This window comes from Gadus chalcogrammus, chromosome 19 (genome assembly GCF_026213295.1).
Source record: "Gadus chalcogrammus isolate NIFS_2021 chromosome 19, NIFS_Gcha_1.0, whole genome shotgun sequence".
Lineage (NCBI taxonomy): Eukaryota > Metazoa > Chordata > Actinopteri > Gadiformes > Gadidae > Gadus > Gadus chalcogrammus.
Window position 1 is genome coordinate 345 of NC_079430.1, and position 13,649 is coordinate 13,993.

The 13,649-nt window shown below is 44.5% G+C and overlaps 1 protein-coding gene across 1 annotated transcript; it reads left to right on the forward strand.

Annotated features, from left to right (window-relative positions):
- The first annotated feature begins 6,082 nt into the window (after positions 1-6,082).
- On the forward strand, positions 6,083-13,367 carry LOC130372600 (uncharacterized). The gene is made up of 2 exons (XM_056578697.1): positions 6,083-12,827; positions 12,908-13,367. The coding sequence occupies exons 1-2, from the start codon at positions 11,130-11,132 to the stop codon at positions 13,040-13,042; spliced, it is 1,833 nt and encodes a 610-aa protein (XP_056434672.1). The 5' UTR covers positions 6,083-11,129; the 3' UTR covers positions 13,043-13,367.
- The last annotated feature ends 282 nt before the right edge of the window (positions 13,368-13,649 follow it).

The window sequence follows — 13,649 nt, forward strand, 5'->3', positions numbered from 1 at the left end:
TTCAAATTGAGTAGGAAACCAATAACATGCTGATACCTTACTTTGGTGAAGATGTGCGCCAACCAAACTGGTAGGTAGATGCCGACTGTCCTCTACTGGTGATAACAAATAATAGTCTCTCCATTCACGGTCCATAATAAAGTCTCCTTTCTTCCTCGGCCCGCGTGTCCAGCCGGGTCAGGTTGGGCTCGGGAAGAGAATCTAAACTCTAGTGCATGACATCCTCCGTAGGCACTCACAGCTGGGTGAGTTTCACTACCTCCTCATGTGTTGGGCAAAATAACCTGCTGAGTACATCACATGTACATTACAATATAGCTAACTCCTACCCTAGCCTGATGAGCACATCACATGGCAGGCACATTACAATATAGTCAACTCTTGCTCTAACCCAACGAACACATAACACAAACATGATTATATAGTCAGGTCAAGGCCGGAGCCGAAGGCCCCATTTCCCAACCAGGCAAATGGTGGACACTCAGACAATGCACCAGTCATCCTCAAGTACGGGAGAGCCACATTAATTTTCACACAGGAGACACTTCGAGGAGCTCTCCCCCGTTAGGAGGAACACAAGAGATACACATGCATATACCAGGGCCTGAGAGCCAAGGTCAAGCAAAAACACACAGAACCACTCACACCTCAAACGCACACACCTCATCGAGAGGATACAGCATAAAACTGTATCACACAGGGACTCTTTGACCTTCTTCTGGAGCAGACCTTCCACGGAGGCGAAGCTCTGGACGAACCATCAGCGCTGATTAGGGACTTAGACATATTCGATTTCTCACGCTTTATGACTCTGTATAACCGTTGCCACTTTACTTAATAAATCCAAGGTCCGTGTGCCGAAACAAGCCGCACAGCAATGCTTCCATCTCGTTGCAACCTGCACTAAGCGTCTCGCTTGCAAGATTTTGGCCTGAAGTTCTTCCCAGAACCTATCCACGAACAGTCCAATATGCATATCGAGTGTCGGCCTCTCTTCATAATGACAAATGTAATGAGAAAAATACATATTCAATTTTTGTTATCTGCTAAGCTGCGTTGGGCCGTGGCTCCTTTTGACCTCTTTTTGGGTGAACCCAGACTTCAAAGACTGGCCAAAGGGCCACGGCGGTGTCTTCTAAAACACATTAAGCCACAAATGTACACCTCCATCCCGCAAAAAATGGGGCCTAGAAACTAACCTCTGTCTTATGTACATTGACTGTACTGTTGGAGGTCACGCCCCTTTTCCAGCCTTTTCGAGATAGCTAGGGATGCTAAAATGTTGACACACATTTCCCGGGGCCCCGAGAATGACATATGCAAGATTTGTAGTTCTAGCCCATAGAGAAAAAAAGTTTTCCCAAATGGACTGTCATTTGGACAAAGCCCCTTCAGAAGTGTTGCCTGCGAGACCTAATGGTTCAGAATGTGGTGGAAAAAAAGTTTTTGAGATAGGAAGGTCCTACCGCCCTGAAATTTGAATACCATATTCTAGGGCCTAACTGGGACCCCCCGCACCGAAACTTGGCCCGGTCGGACCCCGAGGGCAGGAAGGGGGGGCCTGGACTTTCATAATCTTCGCTCTATGTAAAGGATGTTTGGTCGGATGTTACGACGAAGAATCATAATGTGAATGGGAATATTCTATAAATCTCTTGATATCATCTTTCGTCTCAACACTTCTGCTGCAGCCACTTAAAGTCTCACTCCGAGAACCTTAAAATATGAATCAATCCATTAGAAGTATGAAAATATCTTCCCAGTGGTGCAACAGAGCAAACAAGGTGTCCTTTGACATCTACGTTTCGAGACGATTGCAACAGTGCCACACATGATCATATTTGAATATGTTTCGGGGTAGTAATTAGTAGAGATGTTCCGATACCATTTTTTCCCTCCCGATACCGATTCCGATACTTATGCTGTGGGTATCGGCCGATACCGAGTACCGATACCAGTATGTTACAAAAATGACTGTGATATGATTATCATTGTGGTAAGGCCTGGGTCAGGTTAAACCCTTTGTAAATGAATGAATGAATAAGGCAAATTAAAGCCATTTATTTTTAAATAGAACAGTATAAAAAACAGTAGTGCAACAGCAACTTAAATAATAGTTATTTAAAAAAAATAATAAAGTGTAGCCACAATATCTTTAAAGGAGCATTTCACCGGTGCAGACATGAATATGTATTGAAATTGGGTCCTATATGTAGTCGAATAATAAAATAAAATTCTAATTTGGTGCCGTCTTGACCGAGAAAAGGCAGAAAGTGACTTTTTGGCGCTTGTGGATTGAAGACAACAACTCCCACCATGCACAGCTTCGCTGGCGGCCACTCCCGCTGATCATCTCCGCCTATCGGACACCTCCTTGTTCCATCTACTAATGGAACAAATCAGCGTGGAGCTTGAACCGACGTCACTAGAGTAGTGACGCTTGCACAGAAGCATACGGCCGTCATCTTTCCTTATTCTGGGTGGAAATAGTAACATAGTTACGCCATTAAATGCGTTTATGTAAACATTTTTAGCGAGAAATGTGCATTTTAATTTCATAATGTTCGCTCGTTGAATTTGAAGGATGTTTTTTTTGATAGTTATGACGAAGAGGGAACGCTCCATTCACTTGCATGGACAGCGTCTCTGGTTGCTAAGCAACCTCAACGTCTTGGCGGACTATATTATTGTTATTTATATCCGAGATTATTTAATCTAACCCGATCTAAACTCTATCATGCACCCAAACATGGCGGCGTTTGGGTTTCCTACCTCGGACTCCTAAATCCAGCGCAGCCACAGGCGCCTTGGCGCGTTGAACCAATTTTTGTGACACACAATGATCAAGCGACAAGTTAGGCACGTTACACGCGTTTGGTGTGGCCGTAGCCCGTGTCCACCAAAAGCGTTTTTTTTATGCGGTTTCACCCAAAAAATCGGCTTCGTGTGGACGGGGCCAAGAAGGCGAATACACGTCACCAAGACGGGGAGACTTACGCCACTATCTGCCAATGGATCGTGGATGCCTGGGCTGATATAACAGTCTCCACTGTGGTCCAAGCTTTCACGAAGGCAGGAATAATCACTGAACTGCCAGGCAACAACAGCGACAATGACTCGGATAATGACGAGAGGAATCCGGGCATGTTGGATGCCGTAGCCTACTCGCCCAACTGTTCAATTCGCACACACAAGAATTCGAGGAATTCGTAGACGGGGAATGAACTGAAAAGGTGAGCTTATTGTTAAGAGATATTGATCAGATATCGTTAATATGCACATTAACGTTTGAACATCGTTACCATGGGAGTGACCGGAGTTGTCAGAACGCTTAATAAAGTTTGACTTTATCTGACTGTTTTGTTGACATTCTCTATAGCACAGCTCGGTCTTGTCTATGCTATGCGCCTAATAATCCGGTGCGCCCTATATATGAAAACAGTTCTAAAATAGGCCATTCATTAAAGGTGCGCCTTATAATCCGGTGTGCCTTATAGTACGGAAAATACGGTAGTCCTCGTTTGTATTTCTTTCGAAATGGTGAACTTTTGCATGGAGCCATCTTCTATGTCAGATCCAGTACCCTCCGCCAATGTACTTCAGTTTTATCAACAGCCTCTGTTATCTTAGCTTCAGACGCTGTGGATGTTAGTTTCTGCTGGTGAAGTCCCACCCACTGGCACTGCTCTAATAGGTCTGTAGCGTCAGTGGGTCCCACCCCCTCGTCGTGCTCTTTAGCGTGACGCGTCTTCAAGTGTTTTATTAAGTTGCTAGTGTTGAAATTAGCAACACTCGTGCCACCCCTGGAAATCTTTTCACGGCATACGTTGCATGTCGCAGTCTTGCTGGTGGGAGCATCCAGCGTGAAATATTGCCACACACGACATGATAACGCTAGCTCCTTGATTGACAGGTGATCAATTCTTCTTCGCCCCTCTAAAACAGCAGGCTGCAGATGGCAGCACAGCGCAACTGTTTTAAGAGCCGCGAAGAAGAACTGTGTCAGCGCTAACGGAGCTAACCAGTAAATAGCTTTCTATTTTAATAAATTACGTGGTATCGGAGGTGCCTGGACTCCAGTACTCGCCGATACCGATACCAGCATTTTCGGCAGTATCGGAGACATTTCCGATACTGGTATCGGAATCGGAACAACTCTAGTAATTAGCTGTCGATTTTGGAGGCCTTTATCAATAATGACCAGCTATAGATTTGCTTCCCGATGGAGATTTTTGACAAATTACATGTTAATTAGCATCTACACGTTAAGCTGAGTCCAATGAGATCAAGCTCGGCCTCTTGCTACACCGAGATCATGTCCTAGACCTAGGTGTACCATGTAAAATACATGTTACCATTAGCTAGAGTGTCGTTCTTGGTGTCATTGGACTCAGCTCAACGTGTAGATGCTAAATAACATGTCATTTGTGACTAATCTTTATCGGGAAGCAAATCAATAGCTGCTCAGTATTGATTAAGGCCTCCAATTTCGACAGCTAATTACTACCATTAAACATGTTCGAATATGCTCATGTCTGGCACCGTTGCAATCGCCTGGAAGCGTAGATGTTGAAGGACACCTTGTTCGTCCTCTTACGCCACCAGGAAGATATTTACATGCTTCTGATTGACTAATGAATTGATTCAGCTATTCCCCCAGAAGTCTTGGGTCAAAATGTCAAAAGGAGACAGCACCACGCCGGGGTGGATCAGATCTCGGGCAACAGCGCAGGGTTGCCAGGTCCTGCGTTCAAAATCCACCCAAAATGTCCTAGAAGCATCCCAAATAAAAAATGATGTTATTGGCCATTTTGGCCAACGTTTTGAAAGTAATACTATTTGAGGGAATATTTTTTTGTTGTTGTTTTAGCAGCGAAATGCACCGTGTGCGTGTGTGCGTGTGTGTGTGTGTGTGTGTGTGTCTGTGTCTGTGTCTGTGTGTCTGTGCGTGCGTGTGTGTGCTTGTGTGTGCTTGTGTGTGTGTGTGTGTCTGTGCGTGTGCGTGCGTGTGTGTGTGTGTATAACACGCTATTTTATGTTGAAATGCGACGTAATCCAGTGTTCACGAAACGTACACTGTCAACGTAGGTATGCTTTTGGCGACTGGGTTGGCTCTCAGATATACGTGTTTCTAACAAGATGATATCATTAAAAGTTACATAAAGTAACAGTTTAATAACACAAACGCAGGAAGCACGTGAGCTGCTAGTTTAGCGAAAGCAACCTGACGTCGTTGAAACATGCGAGCGAGCCGATCAAATCCTAATAACTATAAAACTAAAGATCAGACACAATCACTGACTGAAGATTATGCAAGTAAAAAGTATATTTCTCGCTAGAAATGTTATTAGAAACACGTTTAACGGTGAATCGGTCCTAAAATATTGCATTTCCCATTCAGATAATAAAGATTAATAAAGATCATACACATTCACTGACTGAAGATTATGTAAGGAAAATGTAAATTTCTCGCTAGAAATGTCATTAGAAACGCGTTTAATGGTGTATCTGTCCTAAAATATTGCATTTCCCATTCAGATAATAAAGATTAATATAAGCTACGCCGTGTTCCGGAGCCGCGGGGGATTCTGGGAATTGGGGTTCTCAGTTGACAAATGGGGCTTTTGTTAACTTGTTTTGTTGTTAGGATTAAGTGGGGTTCATGGGTTCGGGATGTTATGTGGTTGTGTGTTGTTCTATTAACATTGTTTGTGTGTTCATTATTGTCGACACCGTCACCGAGAGTGACGTGACCATCGTTTCGTGCAGCTGTTCCGTGTTGAAGTCTCGTTCAATAAAAACCAACTCTCGTTGTCGAGCGTTCAATAAAAACCAAGCGTGCGTGCCCCCCCCCTACAAACGTGTCTCCCCCCCCTCAACAAACGTGTCCCCCCCCCCCCCCCCCCCCCTTCAACTAACGTGTCCCCCCCCCCCCCTACAATCGTGTGTCGTCCCCCCCCCCCTCAACAAACGTGTCTCCCCCCCCCCCCCCCTCCCCGGTCAACAACAGTCTCCCCCCCCCCCCCCCCTAAACAATCGTGTCCACAATTTGCCGCGAAAGCCGTGAAACCCAAACCCCGAAACCCGCCTCCACAGCGGCACACGTGGATACTGTAGGTATAACACGCTATTTTTTACGTTGAAATGCTACGTATCCAGTGTTCATGGAAACGTACACCGTGGACGTATTTTCTTGGCGACTGGGTTGAATAAATACACCTGTGTCTTAAAGGGGGTTAGAGTCCCTCGGGTGGGGTTAGAGACCCCTTCTTTGTTTGTGTATTAAATAATTCTATGTGGTAAGAAGGTTAGAGTCCTTTATCAGGGTTAGAGTCCCTTTGCAGAGGAAACGGTATGCCTGGGGCATGAGTGGCACCCAGAGGAAAAAGGTAAATGAGAATAAGATAAACTAGGCTCGTTGCATGGTGAAGGAATACCCACGAGACCATAGGGCCTATAAGAATCGGGCATAGTGATACAAGACTACCGATGGCCAAGTAATGGATGTGTAATAAATACACCTGTGTCTTAAAGGGGGTTAGAGTCCCTCGGGTGGGGTTAGAGTCCCCTTCTTTGTTTGTGTATTAAATAATTCTATGTGGTAAGAAGGTTAGAGTCCTTTATCAGGGTTAGAGTCCCTTTGCAGAGGAAACGGTATGCCTGGGGCATGTGTGGCACCCAGAGGAAAAAGGTAAATGAGAATAAGATAAACTAGGCTTGTTGCGTGGTGAAAGAACACCCTCGAGGCCATAGGGCCTATAAGAATCTGGCATAGTGATACAAGACTACCGATGGCCAAGTAATGGATGTGTAATAAATACACCTGTGTCTTAAAGGGGGTTAGAGTCCCTCGGGTGGGGTTAGAGTCCCCTTCTTTGTTTGTGTATTAAATAATTCTATGTGGTAAGAAGGTTAGAGTCCTTTATCAGGGTTAGAGTCCCTTTGCAGAGGAAACGGTATGCCTGGGGCATGAGTGGCACCCAGAGGAAAAAGGTAAATGAGAATAAGATAAACTAGGCTCGTTGCGTGGTGAAAGAACACCCTCGAGGCCTAAGGCTCGCCGCCCTTGATAAGTGAATCTGAGGTGCCCGAAGAAGCACAACGATTTCTTGGCCATATATTCATTGCATATGCGGGGACTGACGGACAGACACCTGAACTGACGCAGACTAGGGATAGCAGTGACCTCTCACCCCCACCTTCACGACCAGAGAGCAAGTGCGTGTGTATGGAGTCAAGAACGAGAGTCAGCGTGGGTGGAAGAATAGGAGAGCATGAGTGAGAGAGAGACAGAGAGACAGTGTGTGTATGCGCGTGAGAGAGAGAGACAGAGTGGCTGTGTGTGTGTGTAAGAGGCCCAGAGAGAGAGAAAGAAAGAGAGCGAGCGTATGTGTGGGCCGGCTAAATATAGAAATAAATAAATCAATGATAACCCTGCTATGTGTGCAACGCTTGCTTGCTTTGTTATGCTCAACGCTATTTTGCTGTGTCTGATGATTGTGGGTGCGGTAGCAGACGGATAATTGCATTGACCACAGCGGACGGGAATAGTAGACACCTGTTGCCCCTCACTAGTAAGGTGTGAGCGGCTGGGCATATATCTCTGTCCAGACTCCCTGTGCATGTGTGTCAGAAAGAGAGAGAGAAAGGCTGTGAGCGATTCTGTGTGTGCGCGTGTACGCAAGAGGCAATGTTCATGTGTGTGCGTCTGCGGGAGACAGAATGAGAGGAGCCGTGTGTGAAGTCAGTGTGAATGTGCGTTTGTGTGAGAGGGAGCGAGAGAGATAGCAAGGAGAGATAGCAAGGAGAGCTAAAGTCGGAGGACGATCGAGAGGGACCATTTTCCCTCTAGACAGTTCGAGGTAGCGATAGAGTGCGTGTTTTTCTAACAATGAATGTTTCAGGACCACGAGAAGGGACTCTGTATGGTTTTCAGGCCCAGAGAATCCACAGGGGGAGGGTCAGCTTGTAGCAATCACAAAACAAGCTGATGAGGAACCAATACTGCAGGTTCTGATAAATGATAGAGGCACGCCAATGATGGCTGACACTGGAGCCACTTACACTTGCGTAGGTTCAAAATATGCCTCTCAGCTCCCCATGGCAGGAAAATTCGCCAAAACTTTAGAATTTCTCGGGACACACGCAGTTAATACCTATGACAGCTCCAAGGATGACAATCAGAGAATTCTTATTTTAAGTTGTATATGTGAGTGAGTGAGTGAGTGAGTGAGTGAGTAAGAGAGAGAGTAAGAAAGAGATTGAATTTGCATTGTGCTGAATAGATTATTTGTGTGCTTGGATGTACTCTGTATTTGGTCCCTGAATGTAACCTATGTCCACTGTTTTAGAGAAAACGTAGAACCACCACTGGGATTGGTGATTCTGTGGTTCTTGGAGACTCTCCATCGCATCGGAACATCATGTGGTATAGATCATTACATCTTGGTACACAGAACGGTTTGGATCAGAGGGAGAAGGTGTTTGGAGAAGGGAGAGGAATGTAAAGAAAGAAAAAAGGGCGGATGCGGACCGACCCAGAGGTAATAAATCAGCGGAGAGGAGGCTGGGGGTCGGTTTAGCTCAGGAAGTAGAGGGTGTCTTGTAACCGAAAGGTTGCTAGTTCGATCCCCATCTCCTCCTAGCTGAGTGTTGATGTGTCCCCCCTGAGTAAGTTACATGGTGATCACAGGATTTAGGAATAATTATCTAGACTCCAAAACATGAGCAATTAGCGTTAAAGATTGTCTGCACACCACACTCCACAGGAGTCAATGGGTTCAATGGCGCCAGGGTAAAGTGACTCATCAAAAGAGGAGCAGACCCAACCCATGGACTCTGCGTGGATAGGGGGATGTTATTTTGGTGCTTGGACCTGACGAGGTCTAGGTGCCAAGATAACAACACAAATAAAATATTTCCTTAGAGATTATGATAAGTAATAGACAATTTATTAAAAGTGATCTTATAATTTAGAAAAAACAATCGGCAATACTTAAAAATTAGACCAAATAAGTATGATAAAACGTTATCCAAATTTCTAATTTAGGTTATCCACAATGACAAAATGTCATTTAAAATAAATAAGCAAAATAAAATAAGAAAGGATGTGTGTGTGAGCCTGTTCTCGTGTGTGTGTCGGGGCTGCCAAGGTAGGGGAGAATCCTCTCCTACTCAGAGTGATGGGATACACAAGGGGATACACAAGCATACTTCAGATAAAACAACATGGTTAATTAGTAAATGGAAACAATGTATCAATTCAGTGTTGAATAAACTAGATAAGGACAACGTAGAGGGTTTGGCTTTGGTATAGTAGTGAATCAAAATGTGGAAAACACTAAATGCAATCAATAGGTAGAATAAAAGGTTTAATTAGGTCGTCCAATTTAAATAGATAGTGAAGGGCAATCGGGTAGGATTATGAAGAGAATTGTGATTTTGAGTAACGGTTAAGACAGAAGTGAGTCGCCCAATATTGAAAATGCAAGTTTTAATATTGTGATTTTTGTTTTCTTTCACATCTCCCTAGTTAAGGACAATAGGTGGATTGACGCCACATCTGCTGGGAAGGAGTCATACATGCTATGTTGTCAAATTGGATTCGGAAGTAGTGGGTTTACCTTTCAAATGCCACTACTGCTGCTGCAACACTTTAATAATTTTAACTCTGATAAATTACCTTTTGTTTTATAGTTGCCCTGATGTGTATCTTTTACGCACACACACGCTGCATAGGGCAGATGCGGCTGAAGACTCTGTCTCCATCCCTCCACTTTGCGATCTATACCACCATATAGGTGGGGATTGATCGTATCCCAGGTACACTGCCCTACAAAGGCAAAGTGCAGTAACTACGTATTTTGTCAAAATTGAGTTCAGACTGAAAATGGGTTTTATGTCACCTTCTTTGTCTTGAGACAAAAACTCTTGGTCCAACTGTGTCCCGTTTTAGAGAAATCCCGATGTAAAATTTGCAGTAACTACAAAATCCAACCTAATACCAAGGCTAAACGCAGTAAGTGAAGTATCTGCGTTCTGCCTTTGTTCACCCGGCTTTGACACAGTAGATACTGCGGTCTGCCTTAGTAGCGCGCGTAGTAGCGCGCGCCCCATCCGAATCTACTGTACACACGGCATTCCCGCTCTCACACACCACCAACAAGCAAACAAGTAAACAAGCTATATGCTATCCTAAAACTGATCATGGCACAATCCCGAGGAAAACTCATGGTGGAACTTGCTTTGAAACGCAAGTATCCAGACAATGGTAAGGACGATGGATAAATATCAAGAACTGACCTAAATCTATTAAACCATTTTAGCCTACCTGCTCCCTTGAAGCCTGTAGCATCTTCCCACTCTGGAAACGCTGTCATAGTCCAATTACGATCACGTCGCTGTTTTGTTTCTTGTCTTCATTTCTGAAACTATTTTCTTTCGGGGCAGCTAATCCAACTGATGTGAAGATAACAAGATCAGCCTACTCATTTAGTTAGTCGACTCCATTTAAGTCACTGTTACTTTAGCATTCTAGAGTTAGCTGATCTCCTGAGGAGATCGCAAATACGATATTGAATAAAAATGAAATGTCCATTTAGCTCGGTTGTTTACTTCTCATTCCACACGCTACATCACATGGTTTAGGTAAATTATCGCGTTGTCTAAAGGATAGCCAATGAAGTTCAAGCAGAAAGTCGCAAACCCACCATCGAGATCAGTCGACTTCTTCGGTTCATTTCTTCTATTGTATAAAATGGCAGTCACTCATTTTGACGTGCGGATAGATAGTCAACGTTTTCCAATAATTCTACTTTCTTGAGCGTCATGGAAACGCACTGACTGACAGCCAGAGGGGCGGGTCTCACTGGCCGTGACCCAGGGCACACGGTCTAATGAACAACACAACTTTTTCTCATGCAAACGCATGAGAACTAGGAATCTACATATGATATACAGGATGAATAAAATGTGCATACTAATTATGAGGAAAAAACTAATATTTAGAATACAAGGAAAGTTATGATAATCACATTCTTTTATTATCATGTCATGAGAGAGCCCAATTTCAACCAAACAGTGAGGATGAGACACTGAGGGAAGAGTACCTTAAAAGCTTGTTTGCCTCAATGGAGGCAGAAGTTGAGGACCATTCGACCCAGGGTTCAGAAGTGAATTATTTTACAGCTCACAGGGAAGAACAGTGCATGGTGAAGGGAGATGGTTGTTATGAGGAGGAGGAGGAGGAGGATGTGGATGAAGGGGATGTAACGTATGTGCCAGAAAATGAAGGTGATGAGGATGAGGATGGTAGCGATGAAGTTAGCACCAGCATTAACCGTCAAGAGCCATCCTCGGCTGACAAACAAAAGACCCCACAGCTTGGGAAGCCTTGTGGCCTAATTTGCAGAAAGAAGTGCACAACTAAAATAACAGAGGGCCAGAGGAGTGAAATATTTGGTGCATATTGGAAGATGCCCTATGCAGATAGGAAAAGCGTTATGTTCCATATGATGTCAAAAGAAAAGACAAAGCGACTCACCACAGGGGGCCCAAGCAAGCGCAAGCGGTCATACAAATACCACCTTAAGGATGACCAGGGCCAGCGACATGAGGTGTGCAAAGCAATGTTTTTATCCACCGTAGGGTACCACCCGAAAAATGACAGACTAATAACGACGGTTTTTGGTGGTGCTGACTCCTCAGGTCTAACCCCACCGCCAGAAAGAAGGGGAAGGCATTCTCCAGCCAACAAGATCGACTTGACTCCAATGTTTGATCACATTGAGTCATTCCATCCATCAATCAGCCATTATAGGCGAGAGCATGCCACGAACAGGAGGTATCTGCCAAGTGACATCACCATCAAGTCCATGTTTCAGGATTACAGGCAGAAGTTCACAAAAGGCTCTTATGAAACCTACAGGAAGGCCGTAAAGGAGCTAAACATCAGCTTCACAAAGCTAAGGGAGGAAGAGTGTGAACACCGCCTGCGGCACGAGGTCCACCTAAAGCAAGATCACCAGGCTGATGCCCCTGAATGCCACAATTGTCTAAAGTGGGAGGACCATAAGAAGAGAGCAGAGAGTGCAAGAACTCATTATCGATTGGATGCAGAGAAGGAGCAGGTGGATGAGGTCATCCGTAGTGTGGACTTACAAAAAGTCATCATGCTGCCCCGAATGCCTGGAGTGAAGTCAGCAGTCTTCACTCGTAGAATCACTGCTTTCCACGAGACCTTTGCAAGTGTTGGCAAATTCAAACCTTCAAAGAAGAAGACGCTGTCTGTGGTATGGCATGAGGGGATTGCTGGCAGATCAGCAGCAGAGGTGGCATCTGCGTTTGTCACCTCCCTTCATCAGGAGAGGGATGTGCGCTTTGTAAGTTACTGGGTGGACAACTGCACATCACAGAATAAGAACTGGACCCTTTTGACCACTTTGGTTAAAGTTGTAAAACACGCCGCCAATAATATCCAAACAATTACCCTGAAGTATTTCGAACCAGGACACACTTTCATGAGTGCGGATAGCTTCCACCATGGAGTGGAAAAGGCAATGAGGAAGCAACCTGGAGGTGTCGTCTTGGACTTTGAAGACTTCAAGGGAGTAATTAGATCGTCCAATTCTGGCAGGGTGAACGTAGTGGACCACCAGTGCACAAACTTCCTTGCCTGGAGCAGCGGCCACTCAGTGACCAAACTCAAAAAGGTGCCAAATCTGTCTGGAATGGCCATCATCCAGCTGAGAAGGGGTTCCAGGAGCATGTTCATCAAAATGGCTCATGATGAAGTAGAGTACACAGAATGTGACTTTCTCATGAAGAAGGTAAGACAGCATAAGATATATCGCATGAAGAACTTTAAACATTGTACAACATGCAATTATATGAAAATCTTGATTGACAGGTGACCTTGGAGTACCCTGGGCAGTTGAGACCTGGAGACAAGGGGGTAGAGAGGGAGAAGAAGATGGACATCATCGCTAAAATCTGCCCAATGATGCCCCCACACCGCCGTCACTTTTGGGAGAATTTGGCTTAGGAGGAGTGAAAAGGAGCGAAAATAAATGTGCACGCACACACACACACACACAAACACACCCACACCCACACACTACACGTTTTCTCTCTCTCTCTCTGGCACGCTCACATGTTGTATGTTGTTACTGTTTGGTTTCTGTTATCTGTTATCCTTATCTGTAGTTATTATGGATATTATTATAGTTCAAACTAATGTACACTTACTTTAATACACACATGTATGCACATGTATTCAAGAGTTCCACTGAATCACTTATCTAAGCTTCCCACTGGCTGCCACCATGCAGTAGCCCCTACACACACACACACACACACACACACACACACACACACACACACACACACACACACACACACACACACACACACACACACACACACACACACACACACACACACACACACACCCTTCTCAGCCCCTGAAAGCACTGAGGCTGCCTCATTTTCTTTCTAAATGCTTGTTGTTCTGCCTTTTTGACTGATTTAATTTGTATATTTCCAAGTGCAGTTTTGGAATTTAATTAATACATTTTCTAATTAAAATGAAAATCCACAAACCAAAATACTATTGATTGTGTGTAAAATGTTAAGTATATTTGGGAAGATAA